The sequence below is a fragment of the Balaenoptera acutorostrata genome, chromosome 5 (assembly GCF_949987535.1).
Source record: "Balaenoptera acutorostrata chromosome 5, mBalAcu1.1, whole genome shotgun sequence".
NCBI lineage: Eukaryota > Metazoa > Chordata > Mammalia > Artiodactyla > Balaenopteridae > Balaenoptera > Balaenoptera acutorostrata.
This window is the reverse complement of record NC_080068.1, coordinates 55,155,724-55,179,491: the sequence shown is the minus strand read 5'-3', so window position 1 is coordinate 55,179,491 and position 23,768 is coordinate 55,155,724. Positions and strand designations below refer to the sequence as shown.

At 35.7% G+C, this 23,768-nt stretch overlaps 1 protein-coding gene across 1 annotated transcript in view; it reads left to right on the top strand.

The window, feature by feature from the left end:
• AMTN (amelotin) overlaps positions 1-23,059 on the top strand; it is a 29,389-nt gene extending 6,330 nt beyond the window's left edge. Inside the window, exons 5-8 of the mRNA XM_028161719.1 lie at positions 8,731-8,766; positions 10,059-10,085; positions 12,679-12,943; positions 22,929-23,059. Of these exons, the coding sequence (XP_028017520.1) occupies positions 8,731-8,766; positions 10,059-10,085; positions 12,679-12,943; positions 22,929-23,059 (459 nt within the window). The remainder of the gene's footprint in view (positions 1-8,730; positions 8,767-10,058; positions 10,086-12,678; positions 12,944-22,928) is intronic.
• Positions 23,060-23,768: the final 709 nt, after the last annotated feature.

The following is a 23,768-nucleotide window of genomic DNA, read 5'->3' as shown; positions in this document are numbered from 1 at the left end:
ATTTAGAAAACACAGATAAGCAAAAAGAAAAAATAAAATTCACCCATAAGCCTATCAGCCAGAATTAAACACTGTCAGCATTCTAGATTATGTCCTTCCACTCTTTTTTCTATGCATATAAGTATACTTTTTAAAGACAATATGTTCTTACTATATTTGATGTTCTATAATCTATTTTTTTCACTTAATACATTTTGAATAGTCTTTCCTATATTTTGAATATTCACTTATAACATTGTGAATCGAGATAGCCTCAACCACCAGAGGGCAGACAACAGAAGCAAGAAAAACTACAATCCTGCAGCCTGTGGACCAAAAACCACAGTTACAGAAAGACAGAGAAGATGAAAAGGCAGAGGGCTATGTACCAGATGAAGGAACAAGAAAAAACCCCAGAAAAACAACTAAATGAAGTGGAGATAGGCAACCTTCCAGAAAAAGAATTCAGAATAATGATAGTGAAGATGATCCAGGACCTCGGAATAAGAATGGAGGCAAAGATTGAGAAGATGCAAGAAATGATTAACAAAGACCTAGAAGAATTAAAGAACAAACAAACAGAGATGACCAATACAATAACTGAAATGAAAACTACACTAGAAGGAATCAATAGCAGAATAACTGAGGCAGAAGAACGGATAAGTGACCTGGAAGACAGAATGGTGGAATTCACTGCTGCGGAACAGACTAAAGAAAAAAGAATGAAAAGAAATGAAGACAGCCTAAGAGACCTCTGGGACAACATTAAACGCAACAACATTCGCATTATAGGGGTCCCAGAAGGAGAAGAGAGAGAGAAAGGACCAGAGAAAATATTTGAAGAGATTATAGTCGAAAACTTACCTAACATGGGAAAGGAAATAGCCACCCAAGTCCAGGAAGCGCAGAGAGTCCCATACAGAATAAACCCAAGGAGAAACACGCCGAGACACATAGTAATCAAAGTGGCAAAAATTAAAGACAAAGAAAAATTACTGAAAGCAGCAAGGGAAAAACGACAAATAACATACAAGGGAACTCCCATAAGGTTAACAGCTGATTTCTCAGCAGAAACTCTGCAAGCCAGAAGGGAGTGGCATGATATACTTAAAGTGATGAAAGGGAAGAACCTACAACCAAGATTACTCTACCCAGCAAGGATCTCATTTAGATTTGATGGAGAAATCAAAAGCTTTACAGACAAGCAAAAGCTAAGAGAATTCAGCACCACCAAACCAGCTCTACAACAAATGCTAAAGGAACTTCTCTAAGTGGGAAACACAAGAGAAGAAAAGGACCTACAAAAACAAACCCAAAACAATTAAGAAAATGGTCATAGGAACATACATATCGATAATTACCTTAAACGTGAATGGATTAAATGCCCCAACCAAAAGACATAGACTGGCTGAATGGATACAAAAACAAGACCCATATATATGCTGTCTACAAGAGACCCACTTCAGACCTAGGGACACATACAGACTGAAAGTGAGGGGATGGAAAAAGATATTCCATGCAAATGGAAATCAAAAGAAAGCTGGAGTAGCTATAGTCATATCAGATAAAATAGACTTTAAAATAAAGAATGTTACAAGAGACAAGGAAGGACACTACATAATGATCCAGGGATCAATCCAAGAAGAAGATATAACAATTATAAATATATATGCACCCAACATAGGAGCACCTCAATACATAAGGCAACTGCTAACAGCTATAAAAGAGGAAATCGACAGTAACACAATCATAGTGGGGGACTTTAACACCTCACTTACACCAATGGACAGATCATCCAAAATGAAAATAAATAAGGAAACAGAAGCTTTAAATGACACAATAGACCAGATAGATTTAATTGATATATATAGGACATTCCATCCAAAAACGGCAGATTACACGTTCTTCTCAAGTGCGCATGGAACATTCTCCAGGATAGATCACATCTTGGGTCACAAATCAAGCCTCAGTAAATTTAAGAAAATTGAAATCATATCAAGCATCTTTTCTGACCACAACGCTATGAGATTAGAAATGAATTACAGGGAAAAAAACGTAAAAAAGACAAACACATGGAGGCTAAACAATACGTTACTAAATAACCAAGAGATCACTGAAGAAATCAAACAGGAAATTAAAAAATACCTAGAGACAAATGACAATGAAAACACGACGACCCAAAACCTATGGGACGCAGCAAAAGCGGTTCTAAGAGGGAAGTTTATAGCTATACAAGCCTACCTAAAGAAACAAGAAAAATCTCAAGTAAACAATCTAACCTTACACCTAAAGAAACTAGAGAAAGAAGAACAAACAAAACCCAAAGTTAGCAGAAGGAAAGAAATCATAAAGATCAGAGCAGAAATAAATGAAATAGAAACAAAGAAAACAATAGCAAAGATCAATAAAACTAAAAGTTGGTTCTTTGAGAAGATAAACAAAATTGATAAGCCATTAGCCAGACTCATCAAGAAAAAGAGGGAGAGGACTCAAATCAATAAAATCAGAAATGAAAAAGGAGAAGTTACAACAGACACCGCAGAAATACAAAACATCCTAAGAGACTACTACAAGCAACTTTATGCCAATAAAATGGACAACCTGGAAGAAATGGACAAATTCTTAGAAAGGTATAACCTTCCAAGACTGAATCAGGAAGAAACAGAAAATATGAACAGACCAATCACAAGTAATGAAATTGAAACTGTGATTAAAAATCTTCCAACAAACAAAAGTCCAGGACCAGATGGCTTCACAGGTGAATTCTATCAAACATTTAGAGAAGAGCTAACACCCATTCTTCTCAAACTCTTCCAAAAAATTGCAGAGGAAGGAACACTCCCAAACTCATTCTATGAGGCCACCATCACCCTGATCCCAAAACCAGACAAAGACACTACAAAAAAAGAAAATTACAGACTAATATCACTGATGAATATAGATGCAAAAATCCTCAGCAAAATACTAGCAAACAGAATCCAACAACACATTAAAAGGATCATACACCACGATCAAGTGGGATTTATCCCAGGGATGCAAGGATTCTTCAATATACGCAAATCAATCAATGTGATACACCATATTAACAAATTGAAGAAAAACCATATGATCATCTCAATAGATGCAGAAAAAGCTTTTGACAAAATTCAACACCCATTTATGATAAAAACTCTCCAGAAAGTGGGCATAGAGGGAACCTACCTCAACATAATAAAGGCCATATATGACAAACCCACAGCAAACATCATTCTCAATGGTGAAAAACTGAAAGCATTTCCTCTAAGATCAGGAACGAGACAAGGATGTCCACTCTCACCACTATTATTCAACATAGTTCTGGAAGTCCTAGCCACGGCAATCAGAGAAGAAAAAGAAATAAAAGGAATCCAAATCGGAAAAGAAGAAGTAAAACTGTCACTGTTTGCGGATGACATGATACTATACATAGAGAATCCTAAAACTGCCACCAGAAAACTGCTAGAGCTAATTAATGAATATGGTAAAGTTGCAGGTTACAAAATTAATGCACAGAAATCTCTTGCATTCCTATACACTAATGATGAAAAATCTGAAAGAGAAATTATGGAAACACTCCCATTTACCATTGCAACAAAAAGAATAAAATACCTAGGAATAAACCTACCTAGGGAGACAAAAGACCTGTATGCAGAAAACTATAAGACACTGATGAAAGAAATTAAAGATGATACCAACAGATGGAGAGATATACCATGTTCTTGGATTGGAAGAATCAACATTGTGAAAATGAGTATACTACCCAAAGTAATCTACAGATTCAATGCAATCCCTATCAAATTACCAATGGCATTTTTTACGGAACTAGAACAAATCATCTTAAAATTTGTATGGAGACACAAAAGACCCCGAATAGCCAAAGCAGTCTTGAGGCAAAAAAATGGAGCTGGAGGAATCAGACTCCCTGACTTCAGACTATACTACAAAGCTACAGTAATCAAGACAATATGGTACTGGCACAAAAACAGAAACATAGATCAATGGAACAAGATAGAAAGCCCAGAGATTAACCCACGCACCTATGGTCAACTAATCTATGACAAAGGAGGCAAAGATATACAATGGAGAAAAGACAGTCTCTTCAATAAGTGGTGCTGGGAAAACTGGACAGCTACATGTAAAAGAATGAAATTAGAATACTCCCTAACACCATACACAAAAATAAACTCAAAATGGATTAGAGACCTAAATGTAAGACTGGACACTATAAAACTCTTAGAGGAAAACATAGGAAGAACACTCTTTGACATAAATCACAGCAAGATCTTTTTTGATCCACCTCCTAGAGTAATGGAAATAAACACAAAAATAAACAAGTGGGACCTAATGAAACTTCAAAGCTTTTGCACAGCAAAGGAAACCATAAACAAGACCAAAAGACAACCCTCAGAATGGGAGAAAATATTTGCAAATGAATCAACGGACAAAGGATTAATCTCCAAAATATATAAACAGCTCATTCAGCTCAATATCAAAGAAACAAACACCTCAATCCAAAAATGGGCAGAAGACCTAAATCGACATTTCTCCAAAGAAGACATACAGACGGCCACGAAGCACATGAAAAGATGCTCAACATCACTAATTATTAGAGAAATGCAAATCAAAACTACAATGAGGTATCACCTCACTCCTGTTAGAATGGGCATCATCAGAAAATCTACAAACAACAAATGCTGGAGAGGGTGTGGAGAAAAGGGAACCCTCTTGCACTGTTGGTGGGAATGTAAATTGATACAGCCACTATGGAGAACAATAGGGAGGTTCCTTAAAAAACTAAAAATAGAATTACCATATGACCCAGCAATCCCACTACTGGGCATATACCCAGAGAAAACCATAATTCAAAAAGACACATGCACCCGAATGTTCATTGCAGCACTATTTACAATAGCCAGGTCATGGAAGCAACCTAAATGCCCATCAACAGACGAATGGATAAAGAAGTTGTGGTACATATATACAATGGAATATTACTCAGCCATAAAAAGGAACGAAATTGAGTCATTTGTTGAGACGTGGATGGATCTAGAGACTGTCATACAGAGTGAAGTAAGTCAGAAAGAGAAAAACAAATATCGTATATTAATGCATGTATGTGGAACCTAGAAAAATGGTACAGATGAGCCAGTTTGCAGGGCAGAAGTTGAGACGCAGATGTAGAGAATGGACATATGGACACCAAGGGGGGAAAACGGCGGTGAGGTGGGGATGGTGGTGTGCTGAATTGGGCGATTGGGATTGACATGTATACACTGATGTGTATAAAACTGATGCCTAATAAGAACCTGCAGTATAAAAAAACAAACAAAACAACTAATACTAAACTTTCATTGGGTTATTTGTATGGAAATATGTTAATATAAATGTTTCAGACATTACATGAAATTTCTAAAAATCTTATATTTGTATTTGTATGGAAATATGTATGGAAATATGTTAATATAAATGTTTCAGACATTACATGAAATTTCTAAAAATCTTATATTTGTATTTGTATGGAAATATGTATGGAAATATGTTAATATAAATGTTTCAGACATTACAGGAAACTTCTAAAAATCTTATATGTTCTGGTATAATGTTATAAGTAATAATCCTAGTTATTACTTTAAAATGTATATCTCAGAAATAACTAATTTTCTTGTCAACTGCATTATTATGAACTTTCATCAAATCTTTAACCGTGGTCATTTTTAAGTCTTTTGTCATTTACAGACAGTTCTGGGTGTACTCTGATGATTTTGCAAATATGTTCCTATAAAAGGGTTTCATCTTCAAGAAATTCATGGAAAAGACTCTGACAAGTACAGGTTTCTGGTAACTGACTGTACTGCTGAACTGAATGAATAAGCATTTTCAGAACTCTAATGAAAAACTGATGAACTCATAAAAGTGCTAACAAAAGATCAAGATAAAAAAAAATTAATTACATGGGACTGAGTGAACTGATGAGGATGAGTATAATTTTTGTGACTTTCTGTCTGAATTAAAAAAAAAAAAATCCCACAAGGACTCAGAGGCAAAGAATATACAAATCAATTTTCACTGCAAAGTAAAGGAGCTGTTACAGTGGAGGATTACTGGACTGAATGTCAATATTATGACATAGTATGAGTGTGTTTCATGTTTGGTAATTGCAATCACTGTTGCTTTTGTTGTGGTCATCCATGTACAATGCTTGGTGTCAGTCTATTTATCTCTTGTAAAAATAAAATACAGTGTGTGTGTGTGGAAAAAAAAATTAAAAAAATAAAAAATTAAAAAAAAAAAAAAACATTGCGAATCACTTATAACATTGTTTTTAATGATTGCTAGTATTCCATCATATTGCAAAAATTTGGGTTTTTTCCAAAATTTTTGCTTGTATAAACAATTCTACAGTGACCATCCTTTGACTAAGTCTTTGACCATTTCAGTGATTATTTATTTAAGACCAGTTCTTAGGAATAGAATTTGTGGGTCCAAAGATATTCAAAACTGTAAGACTTTTAATACACATTCCCAAATAATGAAGCATGACTATACCCTAACCATCTTCCTACCACTATGGACACATCCAACTTATAGTAGCAAGCTTATATTAATTAGTAATTATAATCAAAGCTGAGTTTAATTGACAAAATTATTTTAAGCTGCTCAATTTAATTTCTGTATCATATGCAACTAATACTTTTTTCTTTGCCTTTTGTCCAAAATAACAACACAAGAAACTCTATACTGCTTCATTTATTCATATTTGTAAAAATCTGTAACATAACTAATTTTTACATTTCTTTTTTTAATATTGATGTGTATACTTGTCTATCAGTCATTACTTATTTCTTACAGATATATCAGAGCCTTCACTCAAAGTATTTGCTGCTTATTTATATCTTAATAATAAAAGTGATCCTCAGAAAAAGACTAGAGAGAGTAGCAAATAAAATGAGAATCTCTTTACTACATGACCCTGGTGTAATCTATCTGCCAATTGCCCAGTTTCGGTTTCAATTGCTGGCCTGCTCTAACCTGGAAGTCAGGCTTAGTACATCTTCATATCCACCAAACAATATATCCACTGGAGTCAAAGGCATAAGTGGGCACTGTAGATGTTACTAAAGATTCAGTAGAGACGGTTCGACATTGCACGCTCCCCAACATGCAATAATATAAATCAATCCTCGTTCTCTGTGGGGATTCTTCGATGTCTCTAGGCTATGCCACCACCAAGAGTCCCCATACATGCCTTCTCCTGCTCAGCCCCAGTCCCTCCGACCCTGTCTCTCCCTATGCAGAGGACCTTACGTCCCTGCCAGAAACCTGGGCAGCTGCCCACAGCGTTCATTTATCTAAGCCAGGCCAGAGTGGCTAAGAGTGAACTCTAGAACCCCAAAACTTCTGGTCAAATCCCAGCTCTCCACTTACTACCTACATGGGCAAGTTACCTAACCCTCTGTGACTCACTTTCTTTGTCATATAGAATAGAGATTAATGAGAATCTACCACTAGACCTGTTAGGATTAAATGAGTAAATCTACGTAAAACATTTAGAACAGTGCCTATACATGGTACTCATTCAATATGTGTTAGCTATTATTATTTCAAACAATTTCTCTACCAAAAACTAACACTTTTTCTCCTTGTTACATTGGTGCTACATTACTTAATTCTTACGATACATTTTTTACTTAGACATCTGTGGTTTCCTTTTGTATCTTTCTGTTCCTTCCAATTTGCCTTTAAAGAAGAAGTTTCAATTTTGTTTTCTCCCAAATCCTGTGTCGCTTCCCTTCAATCCACTTTTCCACTTGCCACCCTGAAGATGAGTTGCTTTTGGTCAGTAGCCAGGGATCTGACAGAGAGTAAGGCTTTTTCTTAAATGTGTGTACTTTTTACCTTTTGGCATTATGGGTGTTACTGTACAAACTTCTTGAGAAATAATAAAGTTAAGAGTCTTTTTATAAAACTTTCAAATCTTTTAGGTCTGGCATATTAAAAGTCCCATTTTGATAACTTTTGTGACACTCTATGAGTTTCTACAGAAATAAAAATAAACCTTAAAACCCTAGTTCTTTCTGACAAACCCTATGGTTAGTTCTTAGAATGCTAGAGCACACCAACTCCTCACCCAGATCTTTCCAACTACAAATTCATAACATTTACGTAGTTATCAGTGACCAGTGTGGTATTTCTCACTTAGCTTTAAGAACTCTGTTAGGATGAGCGTTGTTGAACAATATCAACCAAAATTTCCTTCCAGTGTTCTGCTTTAATAGCAAAATATCCAGGCAACCATTATGAGACTAAGTACACATGCGTCAAGAAATCTTGATATTTTAAAATATCCGTTACATGTTTTCATGTATCTTCTGAGATGCCATATAAAAGAAACACATGGATTTTATCAACATGATTGCTTGGAATAATTTTAAGTTTGGGGATAGCCTGAGATCAAAGTTATTTTTTGTTCATCCAATTTACTAACTTCTACCTTTTAAATGTGCTGCTTTGGACTGGTTTCTAAATCTCTGGGTCTAATCTTCTTTTTACAAACTGGATGAGTTCCAATTCCCATCCTGCTCTATGAGTCCATATATATGATCATAGATGATACATTAAACAAATATCTATTCAGTAAATATTGTATACTTTTTAAAAGTCTCAATATTTATATCATCTACCAGAACTTACCTTTTAATATATATTTTCCTATGTCTTTCACTCTTTTTTCAGGTGTTACCAGTTATTGTAGCACACCTTGGAGCCCAGGTAAGATTATTTTGTAATATGATTTTTATTTTAAATCATCTTAGTGTGAAATATTTCATCCTATCTCAATTCACCATATAGTTGCCAAGTTTCCTATTTACTTTGCACTGTATGGACACTGATAATAACAAGAATAATTATTGAGCACTTACTATGTGCCAGGCACTGTTCTAGTACTTTTTATTTATTATGTACTATCTCATCTAATCTTCAAAACAAACTTTTATAGACAATATTTTTATTTCTAATGTGAAGATGAGTAACTGGCAATACTTACAGTTATTTATTTACAATCACACAGTTAGTAAATGTCACAGATGAAGCAACCAGTCAATTCTTTAAACCACACCGTTAAGAAAATATTAAATTAATGGGCTGATCTAATAATTAATGATTTGGGGTATTTTTATCTCAAATTTATTTATTAACTATATACCTTTTCCCTAAAAATGACACACTTTCCTCTCTCTCTATTTTCCTTTGTGAAAGGTAATTCTTGAGATCACTGATAAAATTACCAACACCCAAGATCAAATATGAACATCAGATGGCAGCTTTTACTTCTAAAAGCAGAATCAAGTATAAAATTCATATTAACTCTTAATTCCACATATGGGAACACATTCCAAGAAAATAATCTGAAATACAGCAAAGGTTTATTTACAAATAAATTCATCAAAATAACTTTATAGTAGAGAAGAATATTAGGTGCAACCTACATTTAAACAAAAGGAAAATTATTATGTAAACTGTACAACATAAAAGCAAATACTTTGTGACCATTCAAAATTATATTTATTAAAATTTGTTGGTAATGTGGTTAAATGATTGCTGCGTAGTATTAAAAGAAAAGGTAAGACACAAATTGTAAAAATTACATGACTTCTAGTATGTAAGAAAGAAATGTTTGAAAAACATCTGCAAGAAAAAATATCAGATTCTGCATGATGGGATTATAATTTTTTTTATTGCTTTCTGCATCTTCCAAGTCTCCCCTCACGTGTATCTATTACCTAATTATAGAAAATATGTAACTTGTGAAATGCAGAAGACCTCCCATCGCTCAAATAATAAACGTTAGTAGTTCAATGTCATGTGCTGACTTGAGTTTTGTGATACAAATCACAAAGGCAGTTTAAATTATTGTTGAAAATAAACACATATCTCTTTATAATATTTATAACTTTTACGTTAAGTTATTATATATATATATATATATATATATATATATATACACCTTGCCTCAAATATATTAAAAATCTGTCTAATAACTTGTGTTATTTTCCTTTTAGGGTGCTATCCTAAGCTCAGATGAATTGGTAAAAAAAAGAACATTAATTACTAGTGTTTCAAATTCCTTTCACTGCTACCACAATGCTGCTTTCTATCCTCATATAGTCACTTTTGACCACAACCCCTAAATCTGGTGCATCCTATCATAAACTGAACACTTTTATAGGTCCTCGCATTAGGCTATCTTTCGTCTAGCTGGGGGTTTCATCATCCTTCTCCAGCTACTTGTCCCCGTTAATTTGACTTAGCTTTTGTTTTCCACATATTGATGTCAGATTCAGTTCTATCCAGAAAGCCAATGCATATTTTAAAACTTTGTATTGATTAAAATGTAGGACTGTAAGTTACTGAAATGCATGCAGATTTAGAATAATATACATATTGATATTTAGTGCAGGAAGGATTAATTTTTTGACATAGGTGTTTAATGTTTATAGAAAAAGTTATTATTTTTCTAGCATCTTATGGCGATGAATGAACTCTTCTCTATACATATGAATAACTAGAGGGCTGAACCTAAATAAAACTCATAGTACCATTACTAGGCATTTCTATGCATTTCCCCATAAGTCATTTTCAGAGAAACATTATTTGAATTAATATGGTATCTAAACATGACACTGAAGTAAAGAGTTGAGGCAATATCTGGGAAGACAGTTTTTTAAACCTTTCTATTATGAAAGAGGTAGAGATTTGCTAGACTGTCCATAAATAAAATCAAGTAATGGGGCTGTTTTGCCAACACTGATACATGAACACCCATATCTACCAGTTACTGACCCGATTCTATAAAACAGGCACCTTAGTAGATTTTTTTACATGTGTTGCCTTTAATCCTCACCAGATTACAAAGTAGAGTTTTTTAACCCAACTTTATATAAAAAGAAACTGAGGCTCGGAAAGCTTAAGCAAATTAGGTCCAAAGGTCAAAAAAAAAAAAAGTAAATCCAGATTGAAAACCATTTTTCTATCCACTATACCAGTGGATAGAAAAATGGTTTTGTTTTTATTTTTTTGGCGAAACAGTAACAGCTATATTTTTTATGTAACTAACACACACACACACACACGTTTTATGAACCAATATTTACCCTTACTATATAGAGTGCACTGGTAATTTATAGTCTATTATATTTGTCTTATTTTTTAATGATGGGTACCACTCACCTTCTTTATTTTATTTATTTATTTGTTTGTTTGTTTATTTATTTATTTATTTATTTAGCTGCATTGGGTCTTCGTCGCCGCACGGGCTTTCTCTAGTTACGGCGAGTGGGGGCTACTCTTCATTGCGGTGCACAGGCTTCTCATTGCGGTGGCTTCTCTTGTTGCAGAGCATGGGCTCTAGGCACACGGGCTTCAGTAGTTGTGGCACGTGGGCTCAGTAGTTGTGGCTTGCAGACTCTAGAGCGCAAGCTCTGTATTTGTGGTGCACGGGCTTAGTTTCTCCGCGGCATATGGGATCTTCCTGGACCAGAGCTTGAACCTGTGTCCCCTGCATTGGCAGGCAGGTTCTTAACCACTTTGCCACCAGGGAAGCCACCTTCTTTATTTCAAATGTATGAAAGTCCCAACTCCCAATTTGAAAATTTCTGTACTCTATTCCTATCTCTCATTCAGCATAAGTCTAATTCTGGTTTCAATACCTCATAAATCTAAGACACTGTTTTCCAAATATCAGTCCTGGACCATCAAACCAGGACAACTTGGAGCTCTGGTTAAAAATGCATATTTCTGCCTTCCAGATGGTGCTTATGCAAACTAACAATTGAGATCCACACTCAAAGAAACGGACCTGTATCTTAATTTTGAGTTCTCAACGCTTTTTATTCTATGAGAATGCTGTCAGAACTGGGAGGTCCCAGAGAACTGGTTCTTTCCTGAACTCTCTCCAAAACCAGCTGATTTCAAATTATTACTTCTTAGGAAGAACTTTTCACAGTAATTTATTCCCAGGGAAAAAACAACAACAATTGTAAGTAGCAACAACATTCATTACCAGTGTGCAAATTATTGACTGTCCAAAAGAGAGAAGATCCACTGAGTAACCTCAAGGAATACACCAGTGGCTGAACTGCCAAAAGAAATGTTTCTGACTGAATATTCCAATGCCTTTGAAAAATACATCAAAAGAAACTTGAAGGGGTGAAAACCATGAGATAAGAATTGATTAATCTACTTGAACTAATTTTTCCATTAATTTTTAGTCTCTTAAATTACTCTAAAAAAAAATATGGGCAAAGGAGAGACTATGATTTAGGTCAATAACAGAAATGCAGCCCCCTGTAATTGTATGGCTTTTCTGCCTTAGTTCTACCTCCAGATACACCTGATATGAACAAATGATGCATTATTCCTCTTCCTGTGACTGGCTTGATTCTGGCTTTCCCTTTCTGAGCACAGTAAGGAATCCCAGTAATGAAACCAGCATCAGGCTTGGCTTGGGAAAGGGAGGCATTTCCTCTGAGGAACGTTCAATCTTTACTGTTTTTTCTGACTCTACCCTCTCCATCTGTAAATCCTACCCAAACTTGCTGCCCCCAAAGAAGAAAAAGCTGGTTGACCAGCTTTTAAATGTGTTCCTTTGACTTTGTTTTCTATTTCCTTCTCTCATTCCAGCCAGCGACCCCCCAAATCTTAACAGAATTTATCTTCCTTCCCTTGTTTCCCGGAGCCATCCTGCCCACCAGTCAGGCTACTCCAGATGTCCAGAATGGAATCCTTCCTGCAGGACAAGCAGGAGCAAATCCTGCCATCCAGGGAACCCCAGAGGGCCCCTTCCCAACTACCAGTGGCACAGATGACGACTTTGCAGAGACCACCCCTGCAGGCATCCAAAGGGGCACACACACCACTGAGGAAACCACCACAGGGTCACCAAAAGGTAAGTTCTCCAAGCCAGGAAAGTGCCCCAGGGCCGTGAAAGTCATCTGAAGAGTGAGAGAGGAGTTCTTTGTCTTGCCTTGACAAATACAGGTCCCAATAATATCAGGGAGCCCCCTTACTCACTCACATTTGATTCCAGCAATGTGAGGGAGTATTTTTACTGGGCTACCAACCCTACTGAATCTATCCAGAAAGAAGACATTTAATTGCTGGCATAATTTACTTTCCATGTTAGGTCGGAGCTGGAAATATTTGGAAACAGACAGTGTTCTCCATTTCCTATCCACCCCCCACACCCTTCAAACACACACAGGACACAGTTAATCAATCAAGATACTCTTTTCCACTCACTAAGCATGGATGAGCTTCAGAACCTTCTTCCTAACATAAGGAAGGTTCTGAGGCTTCAGAAGGTTTCAAGCTGCCACTAGCAATAGACTAGAGTTAGCGCAGTACATGAACCCATGTGCCACTCCCCTCAGATGGGACTTAAGAAATGGTGCAAAAATCAGCTCTTCTAGCATTAACAGACAGAGATAATCGTTTAACCTGTGAGGATGTCCAGACCCACATGTTCCAAATATCCAAATGGACAAAAGAATGATTTGCTATTGATACTCTTGCTCCAAAAAAAGAAATTTTGATCTCAAGTAAAAAATGTTTAAATTCAATATGCCTTTACCTACATTTAAAAAGTGTCTTTTTTTCTTCCAGGAATTTAGTAAGCTGTCTCAAATTTTTTCAACTAAGCCACCTCAAGTGTGGTGATACATAAGAATCTTTTTCATTGATCATATTATGGAATAGACAGAGACATACCGGAGAGCAACAGAAGAAATTAATTCTTAGTTTACTTAAAACATTTTTCTTCAAATTTCAGAAGATATACACTTCCTGGGGAATACTGACTTCTGAAAAAGAATACTAATTAAATGGATAAATTTATCTTTAAAATATAACATTATGCCACCTTGGACCCAGAAGATATGTATATTAAAATGTATTTTGAAACTGACTCTTTTTCTTCTTTGGGGGTGAAAGAAAGTTGGACAATTTCAGAAACTCCATTACCTCAGGATACTTAGATGATACTCTTGGTCTAGACTTTCTTTGGAAGCAGACAATGTTGCAGTCATGGGAGTGGACATCCAGCTGTGTAAGAAGAGTTCTAATTTCCTCACAACCACCTTATGACCCACTCTATCCCATAAGAGCCACAAATTTAATTTTCCATATGCAAATTAAAAGCAAATTACATGTGCATCTAAAATATGCAGTGGAAGTCAAGAATTATAATTCATATTGTCTGTCCTCAAGTTGCTTATACACAGAGCTAGTGATTATGGCATGTAATCTTTAATTTGGTATGTCTGAGTAGAAATGAAATTGATAAAATACCTGCTAAAGAGCTCGAGGAATCACATTCCCTGACTTCGGACTATACTACAAAGCTACAGTAATCAAAACAGCATGGTACTGGCACAAAAACATACATACAGATCAATGGAACAGGATAGAAAGCCCAGAAATCAACCCATGAACCTATGGTCAATTAATCTATGACAAAAGAGGCAAGAATATACAATGGAGAAAGACAAGCCCTTCAATAAGTGGTGCTGGGAAAACTGGACAGCTACATGTAAAATAATGAAACTAGAACATTATCTAACACCATATACAACAATAAACACAAAATGGATGGATTAAAGACCTAAATGTAAGACCGGATACTATAAAACTCTTAGAGGAAAACATAGGCAGAACACTCTTTGAAATAAATTGCAGCAATATCTTTTTGGATCCACCTCCTAGAATAATGAAAATAAAAACAAAAATAAACAAATGAGACCTAATTAAACTTAAAAGCTTTTGTACAAAGGAAACCATAAACAAAACGAAAAGAAAACCCACAGAATGAGAGAAAATATTTGCAAATGAAGCAACCCACAAGGGGTTAATCTCCAAAATATTCAAACATCTCATGCAACTCTATATCAAAAAAACAAACAACCCAATCAAAAAAATGGGCAAAAGATCTAAATAGACATTTGTCCAAAGAAGACATGCAGATGGCCAAAAAGCACATGAAAAGATGCTCAACATTGTTAATTATTAGAGAAATGCAAATCAAAACTATAATGAGGTGTCACCTCACACTGGTCAGAATGGCCATCATCAAAAAGTCTACAAACAATAAACGCTGGAGAGGGTGTGGAGAAAAGGGAACCCTCCTACACTGTTGGTGGGAGGTGAATTGGTACAACCACTATAGAGGACAGTATGGAGGTTCCTTAAAAATCTAAAAATAGAACTACCATATGATACAGCAATCCCACTCCTGGGCATATATCCAGAGAAAACCATAATCTGAAAAGATACATGTACCCCAACATTCATTGCAGCACTATTTACAATAGCCAAGACATGGAAACAACCCAAATGTACATCGACAGATGAATGGATAAAGAAGATGTGGTATATATATACAATGGAATACTACTCAGCCATAAAAAAATGAAATAATGCTATTTGCAGAAACATGGATGGACCTAGAGATTATCATATGAAGTGAAGTAAGTCAGAGAAAGACAAATATCATAAGATATCACCTATATGTGCAATCTTAAAAAATGATACAAATGAACTTATTTACAAAACAGAAATAGACTCATAGACAGAATACAAACTTATGGTTAACAAAGGGGATAATGGGGCGGTAGATAAATTAGGAGTGTGGAATTAATATATATACACTACTGTATGTAAAATAAACAACAAGGACCTGCAATATAGCACAGGGAACTATACTCAATATCTTGTAATAACCTATAATGGAAAAGAATCTGAAAAAGAATATATATATACACACATATATATATAACTGAATCACTTTTATACACATGAAACTAACACAACATTGCAAATTAATTATACTTCAATTTAAATAAATAAATAAATAAAAATTTTAAAAGTATCCACTAAAGGTGAGACTCTTGCTCTGCACACCTAAAAGGTAGAATTTAGTCTCATTTAAATTTATAACCCAGACCACTGCAGCTCATTCAGAGTGGGAGGGAGTGGGAGGGATTACTATAAACTACAGTAGAGGTCCCACATAGGAAAGATATGAATAGGTTTAATAACATTCCTCATTATATTTGAGTCAGCCCCATCAGTATGGAAAAAACCTAAATATACACCCACAAAATATATTCCATGTTATGTTTTTCAGGTGGTTAAAATTTTACTAGTGGTTAAAGATTTATTAGCCACAGTGTTTCAGATTTGCAGAGCTGAATAACATATTATGAATTGTTAAGGTTTTTATAGCCAAACAAGAGTAAATTAGGATTTAATTTTCCAAAAGTACTTTGCCATTAATGTCATGTGATACTAATTGAAAGTGCTAATCAAAAGACTTCCTAGGTAACCCTCTATCAAAAAACATTCTCTCTGAGCCTCATTTTTCTTATCTGCAAAATGGGGGCAAAAACCTGTTATAGATACCCCACAAGGTTAACAAGATGATCAAAATAGGTAATACATGAAAGTGCTCTGTAAACTCCAAACCACTGTAGAAATTCATTTTGTTTACTTTCAATATCCTTCAAACCAATTAAAATTACCTGTCCTTCCAGCCCCACATCTTCTACCTGGTCTTCCTCAATATACTTTAATTATTAGTGTAGGTATATAATTGCCAGCTAAACCTTCAAGGTCAGGTGTCTTCCTGGGTATGCTACACTTGGGGGAACCTGAAAACTTCCCAAGGCTAAAGGCAAACAGATGGATTTAAGGGCTCAGTTTCCACACTTACATCCCACATATGGACTTTCCTAAGATAGATCTGCCTGAGAGCATGTACTACTTTTCTTCCTCTCCTTTCATAGTCACTCTTTTCTCACATTACAGAAGAAAGACCTATGTCTCATCTATCACTGATCTCACTGTGGAAAAGTGCTATGTCATAGAAAACCTCCAGGACACAAAACAAAGAATTTCAAATACTGGAGCTGGTGTTGAGAATGACAATGGCCTTTTACAACTCAGGTAGTTTCTTGTTCTTAGCTTTCGATGAAATTAAATGAGGACCTACTGGAACAGGAATTTGATCATTGAAAACATTTTTGATGGTAGAAATTAAAACTACAAAATATTAAATGTTTAGTTATTAATTCATTTTAAAATATCAATAACACATAAATTACATGTCAATACAAATAGCATCCTTTTTAAATTAAAAATAACTTTTTTAATTTGATGAGAACGCTCAATTTAATTAACAAAATTTAGTGAGAAGAATGGTTTTATCTTTGAACTCTCATGTCTGACTTAATAAAAGATGTTAGGATTCTCTTATCTGCTTCTGCATTCAATCTTCATCTGTCACAATATCATATATGTAGCTGCTGGAAAATTCTACTGTATATTCTTCATAGAATGAGAATGACAAAGGAAAATGAAATTTTTATATTATTATAAAAATAGTTTTATCTCACTGACCTATCAAAAGAATCTCAGGGACTCCTAAGAATCCTCACCAAATTTTGAGAATAACTTTGAATGATGTTGCATTCATTTTTTTTTTTTCATATTTTTTAATCCTCTCCCTGGTTATATATTGAAAATAGCATAGTGATCTACCACATGTGTGTGACTTTACACACAGACATTCTCATTGCTTATTGTACTGCTAGTCTGTGCCCTACACACACAGTAACTCTGATAAAATCAAATTTATTCAATTCCCACCAAAAAAGAAAAAAGCTATAGTAAATGTATAATTGTATGTGCTGCAATATCAAATATATTCCTGGCAGAAGACATCTTCCCTTTAAAGGAGGCATCAGTGAAAACTGAAACCTCTGCTTCCAATTTTACGGTCTGATTGGTAGAATTTTACACAGACTAGTTTCTGGCTTCAAACATTACAGACCTTTTTTCTCTTTCATTACTCATACTTCTGCTGCCAAGCACCACAAGACAAGTTCATGTGGCAATGCCAACTTTTGCCTTTCACTTTGGTGTCACAATACTTGTTACATTGAGACAGTAGGGGGTAGGAGTATTCCTGAAGCCATTTCTAAAGTGGCAACTTATTCACAAGCCACATACATATAGCCCACTAAACCCAAATACAATATCTCCCCAATTCAACCCTCCTGAGGCAGATCTCGAAAATGCCTGTGATAACCCCAATGCCATTGACACAACGTATGATGAAAGAAAAGTCAACGTGGAGAGAAACAGATGTCTTCACTGGTTGTGATTAAAATATCTTACATTTTCAAGAGCTACAAACATAAGACCCCACAAACACATACTCTCAGGGCCCCGGAAGGAGCCTGTGTGAGTGAAAGTCGCTGCAGCTTAAACTTTATTGGCTTTATAATTAATCTGTCTCCACCTCAACACTTTTACCCAGTTGTATTTGCCCTTTCTTCCTCTGTATTTTGTGTTATTTTTGCAATAATCCTATTTATGTCCTTATTAGAAAGCAAAAAGTTCATAATAACACCTCCTATGTTCTAGGTGACAAGTTCTGCTTGGAGTACAAAGCAAAGGGAAAAAATATATACTGAGAGCATTCTATGTAAGAAGTGCAAAATATTTTTGGAAAATTGAACTCTAACTTACTCTTGGTAAGGTAATGGATACCAAAGTCTAGAGAGAAATGCCGTCCAATAGAAATACAATATGAATCACATATGTAATTTAAAATTTTCTAGTAGCCACAGGAAAAGGTAAAAAGAAGTAGGTGAAGTTAATTTTAATAATATATTTTATTTAACCCAATATATATATAATAGTATACCCTGACATACATATAATACAAAAAATTAATGATCTTGGGGCTTCCCTGGTGGTGCAGAGGTTAAGAATCCACCTGCTAATGCAAGGGACATGGGTTCAAGCCCTGGTCCGGGAAGATCTCACATGCTGCGGAGCAACTAAGCCCGTGAGCCACAACTACTGAGCCCGCATGCTACAACGACTGAAGCCTGCATGCCTAGAGCCTGTGCTCTGCAACAAGAGAAGCCACAGCAATGAGAAGCCCACGCACCACAACAATGAGTAGCCCCCGCTCGCCACAACTAGAGAAAGCCCGCACACAGCGACGAAGACCCAATGCAGCCAAAAATAAATAAATTAATTAATTAATTATCTTTCTTTTTTCTTTTTTGGTTACTAAATCTTTGGAACTAGATGTGTGTTTCAATTTGCATCTCAATTTAAACTGCTAGCCACATTTCAAGTGCTTAATAGCCACATTTGGCTAGTGGCTACCATACTAGACAGTGCATGTCTAAATATAATGGAAGAGCCACAGAGTTAAAAGTAACACCCTTATTTTAGCAACAGGAAAATCTAAAGCTTGGTATAAGTAACATTTCCAAGGTCACTCAGGAGCTAGCATTTGGTGGAGATGGGGTTTGAACGTGGGTTTGCATAACAAGTTATAAAGTTGAAAGAAACTTTTCTAAATTACCAAAAATAAAAATCAAATTTAATCAATAGTGTTAGAGAAAAGACCAGATCATAAAATGATAATATAAAATCATTGTCAGATGAAGAGAAAGAAAAGAATCTAGGTATTGACCTTTCACCTTTCACAAAAATTAACTCAAAATAGCTCATAGACCTAAATGTAAAATGTAAAAATAAAGATCCCTAGAATATACAAAAAGAATATCTACATGACCTTAGATTTGGAGATGACTCTTTAGATACAATATCAAAAGTACTCTCCATGAAAGAAAAAATGGCAAGTTAGACTTTCATTAAAGTTAAATTTTTCTGCTCTGCCAAAGATAGGGGTACGAGAATAAAAGGAAAGCCATAGACTGGGAGAAAATCTTAGCAAAACATGTATCTGATAAAGGACTGGTATCCAAAACATACAAAGAATTCATAAAATTCAACAATAAGATAAAAAGCAACCCAATTTTTTTGAATGGGCAAGAAATCTGAACAGACACTAAAAAAAACACCATACAGATGGCACTTATTTGGAATATGGGAAAAAATCCTCAACATCATATGTCAGCATGAAATTGCAAATTCAAAAACAATGAGATACAACTGAATACCTATTAGAAAGGTTAAAATTCACACACCAGTAAAACCAAATGCTGGTAAGGATGTGGAGCAACGGGAGCTCTCATCCATTGCTGGTAGAAATGCAAAATGGTACAGCTACTTTGGAAGACAGTTTGGCAGTTTCTTACGAAACTTAAAATACTCTTAGCCACGTAATCCAGCATTGCACTCCTTAGTATTTACCCAAATGAGCTGAAAACTTACGTTCACACAAGAATCTGCATAAAAATGTTTATAGCAACTTTACTTATAATCGCCAAACTTGGAAGCAAACAAGATGTCTTTCAATAGCTGAATGGATAAACAAACTGTGGTACAACATACAGTGGAATATTATTCTGCTATCAAGCCACAGAAAGTCATAAAGTAATCTTAAATGCATATTACTAAGCAAAAGAAGCCAATCTGCTAGATACACACTGTATGATTCCAGCTGGATGACATTTTGGAAAAGGCAAAACTGTGGAGACAGTAAAATGACCAGTGGCTGCCAGAGTTTTGGGAGAAGGGAGGGATGGAAGGTGAAGCACAGAGGATTTTTAGGGCAATGAAACTATTGTGTATGATACTGAGATGGTAGGTACACATCATTACACATTTGTAAAACCCACATAATATACAACATAAAGAGTGAACCCTAATGTAAACTATGGGATTTAGTTAATAAAAATGTGTCATTATTGGATCATCAATTGTGACAAATGTACCACACTAATGCAAGCTGTTAACAATAAGATTAACTGTGTGGGAGACGAAAAGGGGATAAAAGGGAACTCTCTGTACTTTCTGCTCAATTTTTCTGTAAACCTAAAACTGATTTTCTTAAGTCTATTAATTTTTTAAAATATACCCCAAAAATTACTGGTTACTATTTTAAAATATTAGCCCACAATGTTTGCAAATTGATATGGTTTGCTAGAAATGCTGATTAAGAGATAGAAAATATCACCCCCTAGTGGCTCTGAGAAAGAAAAACTACAAGTGTAATGAACAAGCTAGAGTCAAAGAAAAAGCAGCAATAGCCCCTTTTGGGGGACAAGGTACTTCTAAAAACAAATTAAGTCTCAAATATGAGAGCCATACATAAATCCAAGTAAGAACTCAAGTATTCAGGAGGAAGGGTGATGAAGGACAACATTTAAGGAAAATCAGAGAGTGTATGAGCAAAGTATCAATATATAAGTGACTGATGCCTTACAATACCATGGGAGTGACTTGGAAAGAAGGAAACCAAATTCTATAACTCCTTCAACTGTCTAAGTATCCCTTGGGTAAGAAGGCCTCTGCAGGCTAGGAAACAAAGTCACACTAAAGTGCCGTAAAAATGCAGGTCCATCCTCGCAGTAAAATATTGGCAGACCTGACTGGCAGACGTAAGATATAAGATCTAAGATGTAAGAAGCCACATTCAAGGAACTCAAGGGGACTAAGCAAACACAAGTTGAACTTTTAATTATTAATATAATTAAAACTTTAAATTTGTTAAACTAAAACAGGTAACCATATACCCAATACGAAATGCGTTATGAAAGATTTTAGACCAACAAATAGGACAGATAATTGCAACAATTATTCACTTCAGAATAAAATTTAAAAGAACAGCTAATTTGAATTAAACTTCCTTTAAACTGCAAGAAGACATTACATATAAGAACATCTCAACAAGTATTGTACTTATGTCCCTTATAGAATCTATCAAATATTTTTAGTACCCAAAGATCCTGTCACTTTATTTCAGTGTCCCTATGTAACTGAGAATATAATTGAGAAGTCATGGACTAGAAATCACAGAAGGAAGCTAGCACATATGAGATCACTTTCTGTGCAGATAAACACACTGCCCTCCCACTACCATTCCAGGTGGATTCCACTGGTGTTGTGGACAGATTCATGTTGCAGGTTGCATCCTCAATATTTTGAATTCAACCTCCTGGATGTCAATATATATTGCTAAGGATGTTTACTTTCACCCTACATTCTAACCTTTGGACCTATGAATTCATGAGTTCTTTTTCCAACTGTATCTAACATGCTGTTAAACCTATTCATTGGTTCTCTTAATTTTGTTTATTGACATTTTCAGTTCCAGAATTTATATTTGGCTCTTTTTGAAATCGGCTACACCGTATTATATAGTTTCCTGTTGCCTGTCAAAGTTTTCAAGGCTTGCTTTTATCTCTTTGAATATAGTCTTAGTTTTTTCAAAGCAAGGTATACTTCTAATTATCTTGATTCCCCATCCGTTGCTTCCTATTTTCTATTTTTCTTCTCATTCTTCCCATAGGATCTTGCCTCCTATTGAATCAGGTTATCTTTGATAATATGTAGAACTTTGTTGCTAAAAATTTTTGTAGAAACAATTAGTGCCAGAGAGTATTTTTTTTGTTTCTGCCAGGAGCCCAGGGAAATAACAACCTGGATCATCCTAATCCAGTTTTAGAGTTTGAGATTTTTCTGGGCCCTCCAAATAACAGAAAGGCAGGCAGCAGTCCCTCGAGGGCTGACTTACTTCTGTTTCACCCCTACTGGTTCCTAATCAACCGCAGGTGTAACTTTCCAGGGCTCCCACCTTTGGTGGGCCCTGGACTCTGACTGCTGTCCCTTCAGGCTGGCCAGACTATTAAACAAACTTTTCTAGATCAGCAACTAGAATCAGTGCAAAAATGGCCCTAAATGCTGGACTCTCCTCTCTAGATTTCCATCCCCTCCTGGATCTCAGCCTAGTAATTCCACACTATCTGATTAACTCTTTGATGGTTTTAAAATTTTTGTGTATCATTCAGTTTTTACTTGTCTTGAGCAGGCAGAATCAGTCCAAATGACTTTATCGTTACTGAAACCAGGATTCCATTTCTGATCTTTTCTCCTAACCCATTCTACAGTATCTCTAGCAGGGGGAAGATCTATGAACAATCAAAAGGTGTATGATGCTCAAGGAAGTGGCCGGTCCCAATACCTGATGTGGATACTCACCCCCGAAACTAAGCGTGTGGATACTCACCCCCGAAACTAAGCGTGTGGATACTCACCCCCGAAACTAAGAGTGTGGATACACACCCCCGAAACTAGGAGTGTGGATACTCACCCCCGAAACTAAGAGTGTGGATACTCACCCCCGAAACTAAGAGTGTGGATACTCACCCCCGAAACTAGGAGTGTGGATACTCACCCCCGAAACTAAGAATGTGGATACTCACCCCCGAAACTAAGAGTGTGGATACTCACCCCCGAAACTAAGAGTGTGGATACTCACCCCCGAAACTAGGAGTGTGGATACTCACCCCCGAAACTAAGAATGTGGATACTCACCCCCGAAACTAAGAGTGTGGATACTCACCCCCGAAACTAAGAGTGTGGATACTCACCCCCGAAACTAAGAGTGTGGATACTCACCCCCGAAACTAAGAGTGTGGATACTCACCCCCGAAACTAGGAGTGTGGATACTCACTCCCGAAACTAAGAATGTGGATACTCACCCCTGTTCTCAACTGGGGCTTGGTTGCTGATTCTGTTAATTTAGGAACAACACCACATGGTGCCTCATGTCACCATATATCAAATAAGAAGTGATAATTCATTAAAAATACAATACATCTGGAATTCTCAAAAATTAAATGTTAATGGTCCCCTTTTGTCACGAATAAAGAAAAACTGAACAAGACTCTGATATGGAGGGTGCGTGAGTATATTTCTATATGTGTATGCTAGACTCCAAAATATT